The sequence below is a fragment of the Condylostylus longicornis genome, unplaced genomic scaffold (genome assembly GCF_029603195.1).
Source record: "Condylostylus longicornis isolate FDR11 unplaced genomic scaffold, ASM2960319v2 ptg000022l, whole genome shotgun sequence".
Lineage (NCBI taxonomy): Eukaryota > Metazoa > Arthropoda > Insecta > Diptera > Dolichopodidae > Condylostylus > Condylostylus longicornis.
The window spans coordinates 2,457,108-2,479,199 of record NW_026577991.1 but is presented as its reverse complement, the minus strand read 5'-3'; the positions used below and the strand labels follow the sequence as shown (position 1 = coordinate 2,479,199).

General features: G+C 22.9%; 5 protein-coding genes across 5 annotated transcripts; 3 read left to right on the top strand and 2 right to left on the bottom strand.

Annotated features, from left to right (window-relative positions):
- Positions 1-1,934: 1,934 nt before the first annotated feature.
- On the bottom strand, positions 1,935-2,313 carry LOC129606876 (endocuticle structural protein SgAbd-6-like). The gene is made up of 2 exons (XM_055517491.1): positions 2,186-2,313; positions 1,935-2,121 (listed from the first exon to the last, which is right to left on the bottom strand). Exons 1-2 carry the CDS (start codon positions 2,311-2,313, stop codon positions 1,935-1,937), a joined length of 315 nt encoding a protein of 104 aa, XP_055373466.1.
- Positions 2,314-8,918: 6,605 nt separating this feature from the next.
- On the top strand, positions 8,919-9,732 carry LOC129606812 (endocuticle structural glycoprotein SgAbd-5-like). Its single transcript, XM_055517379.1, has 3 exons — positions 8,919-8,992; positions 9,094-9,244; positions 9,403-9,732. The coding sequence occupies exons 2-3, from the start codon at positions 9,120-9,122 to the stop codon at positions 9,572-9,574; spliced, it is 297 nt and encodes a 98-aa protein (XP_055373354.1). The 5' UTR covers positions 8,919-8,992; positions 9,094-9,119; the 3' UTR covers positions 9,575-9,732.
- A 1,776-nt stretch (positions 9,733-11,508) lies between these two features.
- On the bottom strand, positions 11,509-11,914 carry LOC129606810 (endocuticle structural protein SgAbd-6-like). The gene is made up of 2 exons (XM_055517376.1): positions 11,787-11,914; positions 11,509-11,701 (listed from the first exon to the last, which is right to left on the bottom strand). Exons 1-2 carry the CDS (start codon positions 11,912-11,914, stop codon positions 11,509-11,511), a joined length of 321 nt encoding a protein of 106 aa, XP_055373351.1.
- A 2,008-nt stretch (positions 11,915-13,922) lies between these two features.
- Positions 13,923-14,710, top strand: LOC129606811 (endocuticle structural protein SgAbd-6-like). The gene is made up of 2 exons (XM_055517378.1): positions 13,923-14,050; positions 14,521-14,710. Exons 1-2 carry the CDS (start codon positions 13,923-13,925, stop codon positions 14,708-14,710), a joined length of 318 nt encoding a protein of 105 aa, XP_055373353.1.
- Positions 14,711-19,208: 4,498 nt separating this feature from the next.
- Positions 19,209-19,747, top strand: LOC129606824 (flexible cuticle protein 12-like). Its single transcript, XM_055517395.1, has 2 exons — positions 19,209-19,408; positions 19,482-19,747. The coding sequence occupies exons 1-2, from the start codon at positions 19,275-19,277 to the stop codon at positions 19,669-19,671; spliced, it is 324 nt and encodes a 107-aa protein (XP_055373370.1). The 5' UTR covers positions 19,209-19,274; the 3' UTR covers positions 19,672-19,747.
- The last annotated feature ends 2,345 nt before the right edge of the window (positions 19,748-22,092 follow it).

Here is a 22,092-nt window from a genome sequence, read left to right as displayed (position 1 = left end):
TAAATTACCGATTTCTATACAAAATTTGACAAAAACAGCCTACCATTCAGTAACACAAATATCTACAAACACAGTATGTAATAAGAAATATCTTTGTAATAGAAAAATATTCCATATTCACAATTATAAACTTAAGAAAAAGAGCATAATTATGACTAAAATTTAAAATCTTCTGTTATGATTTTCATTTTTTGTTAATTTTTTTTTGGATTTTTTTAAATTGATTAAAGTGACAACAGTTGAATATTTTAAGACAAATGTTCTTGAATTTATTGTTTATTAATGAATCATATTATTTAATTAATTGTAAATTATTAAATTAGAATTATGTAACAGTAAATTTATAACAGTAAATTATTTTATATTTTTTTGTTTATTTTATGAATTACACGCAGAGAAAAATTAATTGATTCAATAATAATAAATTCCAAAAAGAGAAAAAAAGCTTAAAATCGAAAATGCTTCATCCTAAATATAGGCAAATTTTAGAAATTTTATTCAATTATATATGAATAATATGTATGCATGTACGATTTTATTATTTTATGCTTGTGAATACACATATACCTCCTACAATATAAAATTGTACAGAAAATTTTGCAAAAAAAAAAAAAATTTAATAAAAGTTTGAATTTATAATGTAAATTGCTTCCAATTAAAATTATTATTCTCTAAGCAAAAAGAAGATTTTCAATGGCTTTAGTATAGGATTTGCAGAGATATTGAAATAGTTGAATGTTATTATTTTAATTTTTACTGCAGTTCTTAAGTATATTTTAAAGTTTTTTGGAAAAAGCTCTTTCATACAAAATTTTGAGAGGGTTTAACAACAAAAATTAATAATAAGTTAATACATACATACATTGTATCATAATTTAAATATAGCTATCTCAATTTTTATTATTGTTGTTACGATTTTATGATTGTTAAAATTTTACATGCCATTAAAGAAAATTATTTACTGTTGTATATAAAAGTAATTTCAATAAAACCAGTGATCTGTCTTTGAATTAATATATGTATCAACTAATATATATATTTTTAGTATTTAGTGCTTAAAGTTGGAAATGTTGACAAGAAAGTGTTATTGTATCCAATTAGATAATATTTTTTAATGTAATAAGAAAATTTATGTGTTTTTAATTAGTTTTTTCCTCGATTAATGCGTTTAAAATAACAAGTATGTGTACAATTTAATATATAAGAAATTACTAGTAGGTCAACATGTAAAAGATGTTTTTTTCATGCATGAAAATTTTAATAATGAAAATTTGTCAATTTAAAAGAAATTTGTACATATGTAAATGTAGTATTGAAGAATAATGTAAAACGTGTTGGTAGTATTATATTACTTCTTGTTAAAGTACTGCTGTGTCCACATAATGAAAAATTATGTTCAGCCTAAATATATGTTAATTCTTTTCTCATATATTAAATTTATGTTTTGCATTAAAATTTGTGTGCTAATTAGCATGACAAAATTAGGCCCGATTAACTAGTTTAAAAATTTAATTAATTATTAAAAAATAACTTAAGTGGTTGGACTAGAAAATAAAATGTAAAATAGTATATTATAAAACAATGTTCATATGTTTACATATAAAATAACATATATATATATATATTATGATTGAACAAAAAATTTATAAAAGAGCTATGTATATGTCTGTAATTTATAGTAGTAAAATTTCCAAATTAAATAAAAATTAAGAAAGATTTGAAAATTCAATAAAATTTTCATGTGATTCTAAATTTAAAACCCTCAATATTCTAATCAATTAATACTAAAATTAAGATCCTGCGAAATTTTTTCTTAAATAGCTTTTTTTTTAAATAAAAGATAATTTTTTTGTTTTTCTGTTATACTTTTGACAATTATTTTTATTCCCTACATATTCTTATTTTTCATTCTAAGTTAAATTTCATTTTTAGAGTTATTTTGGTAAATGATCTCCTTGTGGTTGGTATCCATTTTCGTCAGCAACATAATTTAATGAATAGGTTTGTCCATCAGCATCAACCCATGATACTGAACCACGTACTGAGATACCTTCTTCTTCAGTTCCTACATTTTTTAATTCAGCTTGTTCTTGACGGGATGTACCATCACTTGTTTCGAAACTGTTATAAAAAAAAAAATCATAATTTTTTTATTTTAAATAAAATAAAATTACACATTTCTTACGCGAATTTGTATCCATCAACACCAATATTATCGAATTCACTTTTTAAAACTTGTGCTTCTTGTGGACTATCTAATGGTGCAGCTAATGTAACAGCTAAAAGAGCAGCAAATACAATTGCGAATTTCATCTTGAATTTTTTTTTTTGGTTTTAGTTGCCTTGATTAGGTATTCCCAGAATTGAAATCAAACTTAGAATGATTTTTTCTGTAATAATCATGTCAATTTATATACGCTTTAAAAAAAAAACAAATAGATATCATAGAAATTAAAATAACAATAAGAGTAAATTATTAGTAATTTGTATTTTTAATGAAAACACATGTTGAAGAATATAATATAATTTAATTATATTTATAATAATAAATTCATATTTGAATGAAATTCAAAATTATAATTTTTAGTAACTTGATTTCCATAATACACAAATAATATTTATTTTTAAATTTTCAAAGAATCTAGTTAATTTAAAAATTATTTAGATTATAATAATACAAAAAAAATTTCTTAAAAATTCAGTAATAATCTATTTAAATTAAAATCAAATTTAAAATATATACAAAATATTAAGTATATTGTAATTTAATCGAGTAAATTTGAGCAGCGCTTTACAATATATGAAATGTAAATTTGCAAATTATATTTTTTATACTTAAGCAATTTATTTGTAATTTAATAAAAACTAAATGTATTTAATAGTTTAATTATTTTTCAAAGGCTAGAAGAAATGTATTATTAATTGCGTTCTTAAAATAAAACATCTTGCATAAAGTATTGTGTGGACTCAGATCAGCTATGACACTCTATTGAATTAATAATTAAAAATTAATTAAACATGCTTTTTAATTTCATTTGAAAATAATATTAATTCGAATTAAAACGAATAAAATTTAATTTTTAAAGCAAAAGAATCTTAATGGCACTATACAATATGCAAAAACTTAAAAAAAACTCTGAAAATTAAGAAAATTTTTGAAATTAATATTGCAGACAGGCATAAAATTTTTAATTTCTCATATTATTAACTTTTAAATCTAAATTTCGAAATTATTTTCTATATTCATTTGCGAACAGTCTATTGTACTTTCTCAGGGTTAAATTTATAAAATTATTCTTTTTTTCATTAATGATCCAATTAATTAAATTAAGTAGATCTTAATATAAATTTAAATATGAATAGAATTAGAACTAGACTAATATAATATTGACCTACCTATTTTTAAATATAAAATTATTTTTGATAAAAATTAAATCCTATTATAATATATTTTAATATTTCATTAGTTTCATCATTTGGACGCGTGATATTTTCTATTAAACCTATTTAATTAAATACAATAACCAAGTTTTTCTTGTTTAAAACAAAAGAATAAAAAAAAAAATGAAAAATTAAATAATAATAGAATTTTGTAAATAATTTTCCAGTATACTAAAATATTCTTGAATATATTTTTAACAATATTTTTTTAATTATATACAATTAAGTAATAAAATACAATACTAGTTTACAGAATTAAAGCAATTTTATTGTATAAATATTTTGTAAAATTAATAATATTCGTTTTATATTTATTTTTAGGTATATCCAGATTTTCATTGCATTTTCAAAAATGAAACATATAGATTTATTCGAAACAGTTTCTTTCGAAAAAAGAAGACCCGAACATTGTACCCAAACCAAGACCAGTTCGAGACCCTTTCAACCAATTCAACTTCAATTAGTTCAGATCCAGACAAGTTAGTTATTATTAAAATTATTATTAGTCTGCTATTCCGAAGAATATTAAGTGGGCTGAGGTAAAATTGCTTTGAAAGTAGAACAAATGAAATTATTTAGTGCAGCAAAATAAAATCATCTACAATGTGAACATTGAAAATTCCAACTACACCTGGTAAGTTTTTCTATATATTAGATTTTAACAGAAAATATTTTGTATACTTGAACTTAAAGTACCTCTCAGTTGTTTGGCCAACTGCATGCTTCTTCTTTATGATTCTTTAAAATGAAATGGAATTCACTTTATATTTTATTAAAAATTTATTCTTGCATTAATATATTTTTTTGCTGTTAAAAATCGTGCTTGATTTTCTTCAATTTTTTTTTTGTTGTCTTAAAATACAGAATTCCAAATATGTGGCTGTATTCTTCTCCAAAGATTTACCAGACAAATAACTACATACATAGAAGGTAATCAAATCGAAAAAAATCGCATACTTATACTTAGTTGCATGTCTAGCGCAAACATGGAAAAAAATTACATTAGTTGTTTTTTTTTTTATATATTTGACATGTTTCATATTAACGGTATTAATTTGCATTAATTAATAAGTTTGAAAAAAAAACGGCAATTTTGACTAATATTTAAAATCACAAAAAGAAAACCCAAAAAATTTATACGACCTGTTTTTAAGGTCGACTACTTTGTTGAATCTTCCAAATCAATGAAAATTTCAATATAAAAAAGGCAACGAAATTTCAAATTATCTTCTCTTTCTTGCTTTTAGGCAAATCTTTAGAAAATAATGATAAATTGATGATAAATAAATGGTATAAGACAAAAACGAAAAAAAAAAACAATTTTATGGTATTAATAAAAATACAAAATTATTACTCTATGGACATTAAATTTTCATTTATAGTTTACATATAGTGTGTAGGTTTTTTGTTAACTAATTTTTAAAGCATATTAAGCTTTAAAAAGATAACATATTACTAAAATTAATTATAAAATAAGTTCATATAGTCAATTAAAGAGTAGAGTATGCATGAATTAAGAGACTGATGGTGTATCTCGCTTTTTTACCCACTTTTTTCTCATTTTCATTCAGAATTCTCAGTATTTTGTAATGGATGTTTTACTTTTCCAATAAGATTAGTAATTTTTTTAATTGAATATTTGCATTTTTTGTCAAATTATCGACTGAACGTCTTACTTTCACAAACAATGTAAATTTTGTACGGATTTTAAAAAAAAAACAAGGTACGCAATACCAAATAATTCTTCTCACTTGAAAATTACATTAAACAAGTATGCAATAGTTACTCACTTTCTTCTCACTTTTCGAGTAAAATAGCAAGATAAAAAATCAAACCCTAAATGTCAAGTTGACATAATCAGCATTAAGCGGTTGAATTTTAATTATTAAAACAGTCAAATTTTAACCGTTGAATAGCACAAACTGCCTGTCAGGTTTCTTAGGTATTGTGATTTCAAAACTACAATCATGCAATTCAGCTTATCAATACCGCCTTGCTTCAAATTTCCTGGCCGGTGCATAAACTAATATTATTTTGATGAAATCGAAATTATTACCGAGTAAATAAATTATGTATAGAATTATAAATTAAATTATGAGTATATTATGCATAATAATGTGTTAATCCGAAACGTTATGCAGTACTTGCAGACATTTATGAATTGCATTAAAATTTTTTTTAATAAAATAATTTAGTAATCACTAAATATTGTTTTTTAATTAAATTTACATATGTATATATACATGTATAATATGTATTTGTATGTATATTTATTATTTTGTATCTGTTCATTATAAGATCGGTTAGTTTTAGAAAATCTAAGTCAACCTTCAAATTTTTTGACAATAAATTAAGAAAATATATCGCAAATGTCATATTTGTCACTTAAACTGTTTCTTAAAACATTCAAAATGCATATATACATACATATACGATTTCTATTTTTGGTTTTTATCTTTCTCTTTAAAAGCATGTCAAATATACGATGACATATTAAAATTTATTACAAAAAATTAACGATTATATAGAATTTCGAAAATTTTAAAGATTATTTAACAATAAAAAAAAAAAAACAAAATTTTAAAATATCGAAATAATTATGCAATATGTTTGACGGCATAATTCACACGGCACGAATTCATGTGGCACAAAAAAAAAAAAGAAGATAACTAAGCAAGAAGCAAGACATACCCAAACATTTTTTTTTTTGTTTTAAATTTTAACATTCACAAAATTTGCATTTTTTTCACCTAATTTTATTTATTTTGATTTTGCTTTTGTTTTCTTCCATTTTAATGCATTTAAATTTCAATGTCAATAAACTGAGCTAAAAATAAAATAAATTTGGTAACACTTTTGCTTTTTTTTGTATTTTTAAAATAAGAATTAAATAAATAAACAGAAAAGTGAATTTCTAACACCCACATAATAAAAATAAACAAAAAATTAAATTGAAGAAGAAAAATTATGCCAAAAAATTTCATAACTCTTCTTTATAATTTTACTGCCATCATAAATTCTTGAATACGTTCACACGATGAGTGTTATATAACAAACTAAGAAAACATTTTACAAATTCCAAATTCTTACATGATATTCGCGAATTCTTATACAATTTATGATGCTATTATGTAAGTGTTTTATACAATAAATATCGCTTATTTTCTGGAACAATGACATATGTGAAAAAAATACGATTTTTAATTTATTTATACAGAAATAAAGCTCTTAAAACATTTCTTTTCTATGCAAAAACACCAATACAAGATGTCGAACAATTCAATAATCTCGGCAGTATAATATTGACAACCGGAAGTGGCAAAGAAGACGTAGTACATTTATAGAGAAATACAAGATTGAGAATATTCAACACATGCGTGAAATCAGTCCTGTTATATTGATGGAAACACGGCTAGCGAAAAATCAGTACACAAACAAAATACTGGTATTCATAAATACCTTAAGAATCAGCATCCGAGTATTCTGCCTCAGACAAATAAGTACCAAAGACTGTTGGCCTTTAACATACCAAGGGCAAGAAGAAAGAAAAATTTGGTGATGGATAAGTCATACATTGGAATGGCCACCCGAAACAATGGCAAGAAGTGGAACACGCAAGAGAGAAGGAACGTTGGACGACCAGAGCAAAAACAATAAAGAAAGAAATCTGGCAGCCAACAAGACATGGGCAGAAGTAAAACGAATGGCCTTAATACACTTCGTTGGAGTCGTTTTGTGGAAACCCTAGGGTAAAAAAACATTAGACACTTTGAAATTCATTTTTATCAAATGTGCAAATTTTGAGTTATGTCAGTATTGCAACGACCGCGATATCATCGAACACATTCTGAAATTTTGCATATTTACCATATAAATCTATTCCATCTGGATATTGAGATTCTAAAAACGCAATTTTCTATTATATTTTCCCTAAGTTTATATATTTTTCATAGGCTAAATTAGATTGAAGATTTTATTTTCTTACCACTCTAATAAAGTCCAAGTGTAGATCAGGTCAACTGCATTTTTTTATGAATTTTATATGCTTAAAATTCATTCTTTTGTTTATTTTTTTTTTTTAAATTTATTTAACTTTTTGCAAAATCCAAAACTAAATAAAAAAAAATATATAAGTATTAAAGCATCGTTAACTTTTATTGTGATAGTGTTAAATGGTTATTCACACTTACAACTAGTAAAAAAAAACAAGAGAAAATTTAGCAAAAACAAAATATTAAAAAAAAAAAAAAAATGCAAACATTTATTGATGAGCTTAAATAAAAAATTATTATTTAATAATAAAAATTAATAAAAATGAAAAAAAAAAAAAATTTTTTGAACAATACCCTGCCATTTTATATCACGCTTAGATTCTAGTAATGAAATAACTTAATTTACTAAATAACTTTATTAATGAACTTACTAAAGGAAGTTGAGAATGAAATGAGGTAGGAACGAAATTTTCTGAGCAGAAAAATATTTTGAAAGTTCAATAATTAAGTACAATATCATTATTAAGCTGATTTCGTATGAAGAGGATCATCCGCCAAGTCAACTCCCAAAACTAGTCCGAAAACTAACATGTAAAATTTTTTTCATTCAATTATTGGACGGGATTTTCATTCAAATTTCCGATATTAACTTAGTGAACACTTCTATAAAGAAATAATTTGAATATTTCGCAGTGTTGGGTGCGAATCTTTTAAATGTTTTTATTATTAGTAAGCTCTTAACGAATTACTGACGTATTCAGATAGTTACAGATAATAGCTCTCACTAAAAAAATTTGTTATCTCTTTATTATTGTTAGTTATTCAGAAAATAATAGTATAAAAATTTGCGATCAATAGTTCGAGCTCAATTTGGAGAAGAAAATTTTTTTAATTCTTGCGCTTTCAGTCTAATTTGCGTATTAACACAATCCATCTCTATCAGACAAGGCAACATGGGTTCATTTCCTATATCTGAAAGAAGAGATTAGCACCTAAATTATAATCATCTAAATTCCTAACTCCTCTTGGTGATTAAGATTTGTTTTTTTTTTTTAATTAAAATTTTTTATTGAATAATTATTAAACAAATCGATGACACTATATAATAATATAATAAATATGTAAAATATATTCAAGTACTAATTCATTTATACATACATACATATGTATATAAATGTCTGTATACGGATGTACATACATATGTATATAAGTATATTAATATTATTTATTATAATAAAATATTATAATCTCCTTAATGTATTTATATTTATTTTTATAGACAGACCTTAACGATTTTAAATCGCAAATCATTCAAAAAATAACAAAAAGAAAAAAAACAAATATCTCTAGACAATGGAAACTTAAACAACAAAAAAAAAAAACAATATAAAATCGATTAAAGTCCAAAAACAACTTTGCAAAAATTTTAAAATTATTGAAAAAATAAAAAACCTAAAAAAGTCTGTAAAACCATTCAGTTCTGTTCTTTAATTCTGTTAAGTTGAATCGATTAACATTTTTAATTTCAATAAAAATTTAATCCATTTTTATTTCTTATTGTAAGTTAAATAATAAAATTCAAAAATTAAAATTTCTTCTAGTTTAATTTAATTCTTGTTTGTTTTGTTTTGGTTTTTTTTTTTTTCAAATTCATCAAAAGTGATAAATTTTTGACTCAAAATCAAAATGAATCGTTTACAAATGTCATTGATCTTATTAACAACATTAATTGTCACAGTATTGGCATATCCACAAAAAGAAGAAATTGTTTTGTATGAAAGTGACGTTGATGACAAAGGATATAATTTTCAGTAAAGAAAATTTGTTTATTTTTTTTTTTTCAAAATATATTTTGACACATTTGTCATATAATGCCAGAATTATTAGAATTTAAAATTTGATTTATTTCACTTATTAATAAAATTTTTCTTGAAATTAATTAACTAATTTAATTTTTAAATGATTTTAGATATGAGACAAGCGATGGAATAGCACGTATTGAAAGTGGAAAATTAAAACCTGATAGTGAAGGTGGAGAAAGTATATCAGTTGAAGGTACATATACATATACGGATGATAGAGGTGAACAACATACTGTTAAATATATTGCCGATGAAAAAGGATTCAGACTGAAACCATAAATATTTTTTTTTGAAAAATTCTTAAAATTCTTCCTTTGGAAATTTCATATTAAAAAAATGTAAAATTGTTATTTAGCTTTTAAAGCCCAGAAAAAAAAGCAAGAAAATAAAATTTTTAATTATTTTAGAATAATAATAATAAAAATAAATTATTAGAAAACAATAATCATATTATTATTGGTGAATTTTAAATAATTAAAATAAAAAAAAAATATAATAAAATTTTAATATTTATGTTTATTTATTTTGTTCATAATGTAAAATTATTTTTTTTTTTTTTTGTTTAAAATATTCTTGAATATTTAATTATAAAAGACAAAAACGAACTTGTAAGGCGTCTGAATTACAAAATTTATTCAAAAAAGACAAAAGGTGTTTATTCTTCTTTAATATATATGTACATACATATAGTTGTTAAGAGGACTATAATATATATATATATTTTTTGTTTTTTCATAATATAATTAGCATCTTTTATTGTAATTAGACATTTTTATTTACCTATTTAATATTCAAAAAAAAATAAGAAAAAAACTTTAAAAAAAAAACCTGATTTGCTTTCGGGTCAACTTTAAGTTATATAACATTAAAAAATGATGTTGGAATACTGGTTACTTGTATAATAACAATAATTATGTATTTAATATAGTGAAATAAGAAATGTTGAGTAAGGTTATAAACATATTATATACGATTATAATCAAAAATTATTACCAGAATCACCAGAAATATTAAAAAATTTTTGTTAAATAATTTAAAATCTTTAAATTATAAGCAAATATGTATGTAAATTTTCATATGATATAGTTGATTTCGCGTGTAATTAATTAACATAATGTATGTGAGAACATACATTATAGAGTGATGTAATATATAGATTCAGGATATAATTTTTAAAATAAGGTTTTGAAAGTGAAAGTTTGTATATTATGTAAAAATATAGTATTATATAAAACTTCTATTTGTAACTGAAGGAACAGAAATAATCAACATAAATTTTAGAGCTATGACAAATTATATTTTATCAAAGAGAATATGTACTTATATTCATTTGTATAGAAATAATAATGTGTTTTCTGGGTAAACTAAGGGAGATAAAGACGAGAAACCCGTCAGGTCATTCTGATGACTCTCTGAGCTAATAATCACTGACGAGCCAATAAGGTGGTCCATCAATGATTTTAAAAAACAATGTTCATGACGCTACTCCTTATAGTTTTTCTTAACAGTTGTAAATGTTTTCATTCATTTTTTTATTCTCAATCTTTTATTACGCTACTCAAGGCACAAAGCACCTTCAACATCCAGCTTAGATTAATAAATTAATTGTTGTTCTATAATACTCTATAATATGTAGTTCTATAATATGTAGTTATCTCATTACAGCATTGACCCCACGCAACTCAGTACGTGAGTCTTTGTTAGAGACCAATTACATAAGAAGTTATTCACTTCCAATCACAGAGAGAATTTTTGAAAACGATATTTTAAAATCTCTAATCGAACAACGATGAATGATTAACATAAAAGTCAAGTCTACTACTCAAAAAAATTCAAATTTTTTCAAATTGAACAATTTGATCCCGATTTTTCAAATTATTGATATTGCTAGAGATCATCATTTACATTTTCTCATTTTAAATTAAATTCTGTGTTCACAGATTTAAGATAAATTTGTTACATAAATTAAATCATATTGTATGCATATGATGGTACTTTCAGATTTTTAAGGAAAATAATTGTAATGAAATTTTTTTTTTTTGCATGAAAATTCTTTTAATTTAATTTTGCAAATAATTTATTTTATATTTCTGTCACATATTTAAACATTCTATACAATATTGACTAGAACATCAACACTTTTCATCCAATTAATTTTTTAAACTTAATTTTACAAATTATTTTTTAGCTTTTTTGGTTTGGCAATAATTTATTTATGGAGCTTTTGGAATATGATCACCTTGTGGTTGGAAACCATTTTCATCAGCAACATAATTTAATGAATATGTTTGTCCATCAGCATCAACCCATGATACTGAACCCCGAATTGAAATTGCTTCTTCATCTGATCCAAGATTTTTTACTTCAGCTTGTTCTTGACGTGATGTACCATCACTGGTTTCAAAACTATATTTATTACAAAAAAAATTCAAAAAATTAATGAATTTTATTCTAAATTATTAAAAAAACAGGGCAACTATATTACACTTACGCAAATTTATAACCATCAACACCAATATTATCGAATTCACTCTTTAAAACTTGAGCATCTTGTGGACTATCCAATGGAGCAGATAAAACGATTGCAAAAAGAGCAACAAATACTATGATGCATTTCATTTTGAAAATTATGGTGTTAATTACTTTTGTAATATGTATAATTAAATAAATGTTACTGATCTATTTTCCAAAAATAGAATGATAATATTTTTGAAAATTTTTTTTATTATATATAGAAAAATAACAAAATATTGTGAACAGACGATAACAAAAACAAAAAAAAACAACTAAAAATATTTTACTTTTCATTCAAAATCAAGAAAAAACAGAAAAAAAAAATAACTTTTTTCAATACCAATTGATTAAGAACTCGCTGAAAATTCAATGGGAAAACATGTTATACAAATTTGAAATAATTTTTTTTTAAGTTAATTAGGAAACATTCAAGGAAATTATAATCCAAAGATCTTTAATCTCTATGTAATTAATATATATGTATTTAATCAATTGTAGTTTTTAATATAATTTATTTTTACAGATAAATTTGAATATTTAAATAAATTTTATTATTTTACTAGTCTCTTATATATGTACAGTAGATATTCCAACAAAGTGTTTAATTATATTTAATAATAATTGCATATATTACAGTTTATTAGTGTTACGGCATGTAAACAATTCTTGTTCATTAATAAACTATTATAAAGCGGCTTAAATTTTATTTATTAAATTCTAATGAGCTACATATATATATGTACATCTTTCAGGATATAGTGTTCTTTAAGTAGATTTTTCAGATAGATTAAGAACAATTATAATTAACGAATATTGTCATAGTATTTATATCACATGTAATTCAGAAATGATCGTACGCGGTATTTTGTACAAATTTAGAAAAAATTACATTATGGATTTAATTAAAAGAACATATTGCATGTAAAGAAAAGAACAAGATTGCATGAATTTATTATTTTAGAAATTCAGACATACCTCCAAACTAGAATTTGTATATGATGGCCATACCAGCCATAATAGCCAAATATTGTAGATATATGGTATAACTTTTGCTTTCAGTTCATTTTAGTTCTTTTTTAACCTATACATAATTTAATATTCAGTATCAGATTATGTTTTATAGTTAAACCGGCTTTTATAAAGAATCATATAACATGTATGTATAGGAAGTATAATATAAAAAAAAAATAATTACTATACATAAATAAATTTCAAATATAGTAGCAAAATTAATTTAAAAAATGATTTAATACTTTAATAAAAGTTCACGTCTCATCTTTTTATATTGAGAAGAAACGGTTGAACTTGTTGTTGCCACTATATGTTTTTTTCTTTTTTTTTTTTATAATAAATTCATAATTCTAATATTATGTAAATTTTAATATAGAGACAAGTTTTTTAATTTATTTTTATTTTATTAATATTTTTGATGTTTATTTTATATAATCTTGTCGCTTATGTAGACATAACAAGAGCATTTTTTAAATTAAATTTGAGTTTAAATTTACAATATGGAATTTTTTTTTTTTTGAATTCTTAAAATACCAAAGATTTCTTTAATCATAATTGCTAATATTTTATTAAATAATCAGGCGGGTTTTAAAATAATATTTTCCTGTAAAAAATTAAACATGAAATTTTATGTGTGATTTACATGATATTTTTGAATTTGAAATTTATAAAATTTTTTGTTATCTTTTCTCTTTTTTCTTATTAATAGTTATAAATAATTAATTCTATAAAGTAAAACTGGTAGGTTTGTTATATTGTTAATTATTATAATAATTTAAGCAAAATTTTCTTATATGAAATACCGCTCGCATACAATATACAAATAGAAAAGAAAAGAAAAATTAAAATAAAAATAGAAAAAAAATTTTTAATTCTTTAAATTTTAATTTTTCGTAAAAATTAAGAATTAAATACACAATTGATTAGTAAGGAAAGAATTTTTAATTTTCTTTAATAATTTTTTTTTTTTTTAATTTTTGTTAGGTAGGTATATAAGAAACATTCAATTTTTTAAAGTTGTATCATTGTGATTTCGAAGTTCACTTAGGATAAACGCAAAAATTCTTTTAAAAATTATTAAAAATTATTAAAAATTAACAAAATGAAATTCATTATTGTATTTGCTGCTTTATTTGCTGTTGTCCTTTCTGCTCCATTAGATAGTCCACAAGAAGCACAAGTTTTAAAAAGTGAATTCGATAATATTGGTGTTGATGGATACAAATTCGCGTAAGTTTTACAAGTTATATGAAAATTTTTTAATTTTAATATTGAAAATTGTTGATTTTCACAAAAAATATTGCTATTATGGATTAACAGAAATTAAGTGAAAATTTTAAAATTTCAAATTAATCAGTAAAATATTTTGATTTCTTTAAAATAAACTCAAATAATGGATAATTCTTTAATAAATAAGTGAATAAAAAATTTTTATATTGCATATTAGTTGAATGAAAAAAAAAAATATTCGTGAAATTTTTCCATTAAAATTTTGTAATGCAATTTATTTTATGAAAATGTTATCCTGAAAGTATGCAACATTTTTGTTAAATATTTTGTATCACAAGAATTAATTTTTAAAAATTAAAATTTTAAAAATTTTTTTATATTATTAAAACTTTAAAATTAAGATTTTTTTTTTTTTTTGAAAAAATTTCAAATATTTTATAATTTATTAAATAATTTTTTTTTTCTAACAGTTTCGAAACCAGTGATGGTACATCACGTCAAGAACAAGCTGAAGTAAAAAATCTTGGATCAGATGAAGAAGCAATTTCAATTCGTGGTTCAGTATCATGGGTTGACGCTGATGGACAAACATATTCATTAAATTATATTGCTGATGAAAATGGTTTCCAACCACAAGGTGATCATATTCCAAAAGCATAAAAGACATCAGTTTTGGAAAAAAAATTAAAGGGACATTAAAACTTGATAGTTGTTAAATTGAAATTAATTTATTTTTTGGGGTACAAAAAAAAAGAACAGAAACAAAAAAACACAATAAAAATAAAATGGACGGAATAGAATAATTTTTCTTTTTTTGGGTTTACAATCTAGTCAATTTAAGAAAAAAATAATTTAAAAAAGAAAACTTAAAAACAAAAATTAATCTTTTTCTTTCTAAACAGAGCAATTATAAGATTGTTTTTTAATTACCTGCAATGTGTTTGGAAATGATTAGGAATTGACCTTGTTATATATAGGAAATATTGCTGAATTTAGAAGAGAAGGAAATAAAATTTTAAAATTTAATAATATGCGCTCTTAATTAATTAATAAATGAACTCTTCCATTTTAAATCTATAACTTAATTATCACGTTAATGCCATTGTCATTTAAAAGTTGTCATTTAAAAGTTACTCTTGATTTACTAAGGTGATATTAATTAAATGATTATTGGTATCTCACAATTTTTCACAACTTAAATATATCACAACTAGTTCTTACAATTTAATACAATTTGAAAATGAATTCCTACATAATATTTAACACTCTCCATAATAAAGTTTGTCGTACAGAAGGTGATAGTATAAGTAGTGTTATTAAAAAAATGGTTTTCCTTAAAAAATTATAGCAAAGAATGTTATATAAAGTTCGAAATAATTGAAAATTAACAAATTATAGAATTATTTAGCTAGACTATAGACAGAATTCCGATTAAAATCATTTTATTTTTATTGGTGAAGTAAAATTATTTTAAGTAAGGATTTATTGAATTTTCTAAAAGTACAATGAACTTTTATTAAAAATTTCTTTTTGAATTTTTTGAACAGTATTAAAATTTAGCTCTTTCTAATAATTGATTATAATTAAAAGATTAAGCTGCAAGACCAGTATTCAATCAGAACCATACCAAAATAACGGTTATAGTTTTGACCCTGAAAGTGAATTTAATTCTCACCACACCTTTTAATAGAATAAAAGAGTTAAAAAAATTCTTGAATTAATTGAGATGTTTCAAATTTTTACTTTTGAAAACTTTTCATTTCTGCTGTTTTTTTTTTGTTTTTAATATAAAAATGTCAAAGATTTTTAGAAAAAATAATTTATTACTTTCAAAAATATATGTAGCTATCTAGTTGCTAGTTAATTTTGTTACACATATACATTCATACAAACTTAACAAATAAATTGATTAAACGACTTTTATTTCTCCGATTTCTACCAGTTAAGCGAGAAAAATTTTGCAATAAAATCAATGTATAGGTCAGTTCATATACATACGTATACATGTATATGAACATTTAGAAATTAAATAGAAAAAACAAAACCAAAAAAAAAAAATTAAATTAAATATTTCATCTTTGGCTAGTAAATTTTTAAAATTTAAAAAAAAAAATATGTAACTATCTAGTTTAAACGATTTTTAAGCAACTAAAACATGGTGGCATGATTATAAACCTATAATCGAATCAACCAAATTTGATGTAATCATATAATAACTACAATCTATAATCATTATAAATGTAGATATAATTTTGGGTTAAACAAATTTACATACATTCACATGAGAATATAAAATTTAATATTTACTTTAATTATACGAGTACAGTAAAAACCTGCCAGAGGTGAATTCGCAAGGTTTTTGAAGAGGTTTTGTAACACTAAAACTAAATGTTTTCTTAATTTTCTGACCATCATTTTTCGCTAATGACAGATTTTCGTCTCTCACAAGGTCCGACTTTCACAAGTTTTACTGTATATTTTACTGACATAACAGAGAATCATTGTGGGTGCAAGTAAATCTGCAATATTTAACAAAATTAACATAATATGGTAATGGTGAATATTTCATTTAACAAAAGAAACATTTAAAAAGAAAAGAAAAGTAAATAAAACCCAAAAAAAAAAAAGGTCAATTTTATGTAAATTCACCATATTAATGCTAATTATAATTAAAATCAAATAAAAAACAGAAACAGAAAAACTTTAACCTGATTAACTAAAATTGAATATACAAGTTTGTATGCATGTAAATTTTTTAATAAACCCACAAAATATTGAAATTTTGTACTAAATTTTAGAACACAAGATAAAAACATTGGAGCATTTAATTTGAATTTTAAATATATATATATAATTTTCAATTACAAAATACTGATGAGTGTTATAATGTATGTTGATAAACTAAAAATAAAATAAAAAATTAATTCAAAATTTAAATTTAAAATAAATTCATCAACTTTCCGAATTAAAAATTATTTATGAGATATTTTTTTTTTTGTTTTTGTCTTCGCGAGCTGATCTAGTGTGAGAAAATTAAATAAATGCCTTTTATTATTTAACTAGTTTAAAATTCTTGTACCGTATTATATAATTATACATTATATACATATACGTATCCCTAACTATGTATGTATGTATGTTTGTCGCATTTTTCATTAATTTTTATAATCACTTTTTTCTTATGTTGTTTTATATGATTGTAGTGCAATTAAAAAAACATTTATTTTTTTTTCTATTGCTGAATATAAAAATAATTAAAACAAAAAAAAGTAAAAAAAAAATGTATAAAAAATTAATAGAATTTTTTTTAGGAAATTTAATAAAATATAATAAAAATTTTTTATATATAAATTTAACTATCACACCATATAAAATCTAATTATGTATGTGTATCATAAATAAATTATAAATTTAAAAGAGGATTTTCATATATCGTTCAAAAATTCATAAGCACATTTCCTTATTTTAATGACAATGTAAAACTTCTCTTTTCCTATTTCCACAATGCGGTTGACCACGACAGTACCACGATGGCAAGACCAGATTTATCTCAAAAATTTTTGTGTAGATGATGGTCTTCCTACGGATTACTCGCAGTTGTTAACAATTTTTCAAAAAAAATATCATGAGACGTTAAATATATTGTTTCCGAAGGTTGACTGGGACTTTCAAATATTATGTGAACAATAAGTTGATTACCAACTTACAGTGATAGGGGTAATTCAACTGTAGTTTTTTTCGTTCCTCATCTTCCTTCAATTATTGTTCAAAATATTTCTAAATCTGTAAAATCGCTTCGGAATAATTTGATATCAGTTCATTTCCCAGGTATTAGAATCAATTCAATGACCTTAAATAATATTTAAATTTACTATCAAAATGTTTGAGATCTTGGAAGTAAAACCAATAATGTTTTGCTCAATTTTTCAACAATGGAGTCTAATGTTTTTGCTCTTACGGAAACTTGGCTAACTCCTTCTGTTAACATAAAGTTATTTGGTCGAAATTTTTCAGATCCCTCATGATCATTACGAAACCATTTCTCAGGAACGTTAGTTAATTTTTGATACTCCTGATACTGGAACAATTTTCAGGTGATTGCAGTTAAAATTAAATTAACAAGTGAATTGTTATATACCACCAAATTTTGATTCTGACGTATATTTTAAATTTTCTTCAATGGTTGAAACCATTTACAATTCTATTAGTTTATATGACGAGGTTTTTTGTTTTGATGACATTTTAATCTTCTCAAAATAACTTGGACGACATATAAAGAAGTGCCATTCGGTTTTAATAGGTTGTAATGATGAATTGGAGTTATCTATTGCGAATCATTTTCATTTAAGTAACTTACAACAAGCATCGTGAGTTTTGAACTACCAATCTAAACAATTAGATTTGGTTTTCACTTCTGATTAGCAAATTACGTAAATTATCTTCTAAAGTTGGCATCTTTTATTATATTGACGGTCAACCATGTACAAGTACGACTCTTTTCTATCGGTTCGATTTTAATAGGGCTAATTTTACAATGTTACATGATTTTTTTTTCTGTTTACGAGTTTCTTTAGTATTTGATATTAGTGATATCAATTATTTATTCCAACTATTATAGTACTGAACAAGTACCCACAGTAACTAGTTGAGGGTTAAATTTAAGATGAAAAAAATCCTTGTATCAATAATATTCTGAATTTTGTGTTTTTGGAAAATTTGAATAACGGAACAGACATCCTTGGAGGCATCCAAATATATTAACCTAAAACAGAAAATATTAAAAAAAAAATTAGAAAATTGTTAATTATTAAAAAGTTAAATAAGCAACAACATTAAAAGAAATAAAAAAAAATAGTAATAAAATAATAGTTGGTATATGTATGTTGGTTTTATACTCGTGATCAATTAATCCAAAAACAAAAACCATAAAAGTAGAGTACCAATTTTTTTTTTCTTTTTCGTTGTTCCTATTTAATAAAATCTTCTTTTAGTTAAAACCACCAATGCTACATCTAATATTTTAGTAATATTAATTTTTATATATAGTTTATAGAGGGCAGCATAATTTTAGTTGTCTAGTATATATAAAGCTTTTTGAATTGATCATCTTTACACTAGTCTAATTCGATACGTCTATCGATCAACAAAAAAGAAAAAAAATTATTTCTTTTTTTTTTACTTTTTCAAATTCATTTCTTGTGATTTTTTTTTTAATTAATTAAAAATGAAATTTATTGCAATTGTATTTGTAATGGTATTTGCTGTTGTTGCATTTGCCGCACCATTGGATAATTCACAAAATGCACAAATTTTAAGGAATGATTTTGATAATATCGGCGTTGATGGTTACAAATTTGCGTAAGAATTTTGAAAAATTTTTAATTTCTTTTACTTACGTATTTTCAAATAAAAATTTAAATATCATTTATAGTTATGAAACAAGTGATGGTATCTCACGTCAAGAACAAGCTCAAGTAAAAAATATTGGTACTGAAAATGAAGCAATCTCAGTAAGTGGTACAGTATCATGGGTTGCTGATGATGGACAAACATACACATTAACATATGTTGCTGATGAAAATGGTTTCCAACCAACTGGAGCTCATTTACCAGTTGCTTAAAGTGATATCAACTAGGATAAATAAATTTTTTTTTTTACATTTTTTGTCATTTTTTGGAATGTTTCACGTTTCATCTAGTCGCCTTTTTTTTTTAAATTGTGAATTGTGAATTTTAGTTAAATAAAAATTATATTTTTTTTTACTTTTCTGTATAACTTTTTTGTTTTTTAAAATAAAATTTATTAGAAAATATAAAAAAAATTTTTACTTAAATTAATATAAAATTTTGACAACTCATTTTTAATGTACTAATTTTTTTTGACAATGTGTAAAATAGTGCAATTTGTTTATTACGAAAACCGCAAAATTATTAAAATACTTCTGCCAGGAACTGAATTTATACGAAAAATTGCAAAAAATATGACCGCATCCACGTATACACAACTTCGCAAACACAACAAACTTTAATCACCATTGTTGAATAAAACTAAATTTTGACAAATGTGTATGTGACAGAAAACAAATTTATTACGGATTCAAAATATGTATTCGAAAAATTTCAAATATACAAAAATTCAAGGATGTAGATATTGAAAATTCTGAAAAATTATGTTTTGTATATTGTATGCCAGTATACCTAAATCATGATGTATGGGTATATTCAACATCATTATAATCTTTGACATTTAGTATAGTAAATACACATACATAGGTACTTGCAGTAAACACAACAAAGGAAAATAAAGAAGATTTGAACTTGTTCGTATTCACTTGACGCAACATTAAAAAAAAATATAAGGATTTGACAATTTATTATATGCAGGTAATAAAAACAAAAAATTTATTTACTATACATAGCTACGCGCACTGTTACAATGGAGATATAAATTTAAAATATTTAATACTGACATTTTGTATTTGACATTTTTGTTTTACAAAAAGACAAAATACTTATGGTATTAATTTATTCATATTGTATTTTTTGAATTTTTTTATATACACGGAATGATCATAATAAATTTTGGAATGTACTTGAAAAATTGTATTACAATAATAAATATTTCCTTTAATTTCTCTTTTTTTTGGTTTTCAATATTTTTTTTAATTTTTAAAAGTAGAATCTTTGTATTTTTTCTTATGTTTCCAAGAAAATGACATTATTTTTGAAAATGCTCGTATATTTTCAGATTATATACACAATAAAATCATAATATGTGTATTTTTTTAAAAATATACAAACGCGGATACGAACAGTTAACCAAAAGCATGTCCTAATTCTTCTTTCTCTTACATACATACATAAGTATAGTATTATAAAAATACTTTGGTAGTAAAGTATAGAATTTGTAAGTTTCCCATATAAAATTTCATGGTCATTGCATCATACACCATGCTATCGTAAAATTTCTCAATTACAAGTGCGTTCTGTCTACATAACATACTCATTTTATGGGGATACCAATTTAAAAAACCGAAAGTTATTTATGGAAGTTAATTTTTTTTTTGTACTGCTTTTTTGTTGCATATTAAGATCTCATTTTCTTGGTTAAATTTAAATAAAATTTGCCTTAAATTCTCAATGAAAATTACATAATAAACATATGTTTTTTATAACAGTAATGACCTTTCATATGTGTGTATATATGTATGTATGTATATTCCAGCTGCAATATAATACAAAGAAAAAAATGTATATAAGCTTCAATATAACAATAAAGTTCAAAAAATCAAAATCAAAAAAATGCAAGAAAAAGTTGAACAAAAGGATTGCATTTATATTTTGATTTTATTTGTATGTACAATTACCTATATACGTCTTTGTTTTTGTTGTTTTCGAAATTCTCATAAAATTTAGTAAAAAGATTAAATTTTTGTGATTATTATAACATTTAATATTAATGACTATTATTTAATAATAAAATAAATTTTTTGTTTTTTGATATCACTACACTCGTATTTAATGCCTACAACATCGATGGTGAAGCGCAAAAATAAGCTATAAGTTGCAAGCTTAAAATTAACCAGGGGAGCATTTTGAAAGTTTATAAATTTGTGAAAAAAAAACCTGTTAATTAGAATAACGGTATACGATTGAATTTTTATTCTTGATTTTTTTTTCTAATTAAACTATTTAAATCAGTTTTTGTCGTTAAATAAGATTTTTTAAATTAAATTCGAATTTTTACACAAAAAGTCGTGTACCTAGCATAAACTGGCTAATAGTGTTAAAATTGCTAATATTAGCTGATGTACTTAGTATGTTTGTATTTCACCATTAATGCAGTTTTTATAATAAGCATATCAAGGGCATACTAAACCTTTTTTTGTACTTCGACATTGCATTCAACTTATTTCAACCACACCTATTTCACAAGATGTTTACGTACGGCATAGCGTATTAACACGTGCAGCATTAAAATCTAAACCGTACAAAACGCATTTTCAAAAATTTTTTATTTAGCACATCTGTGCATTCCACCA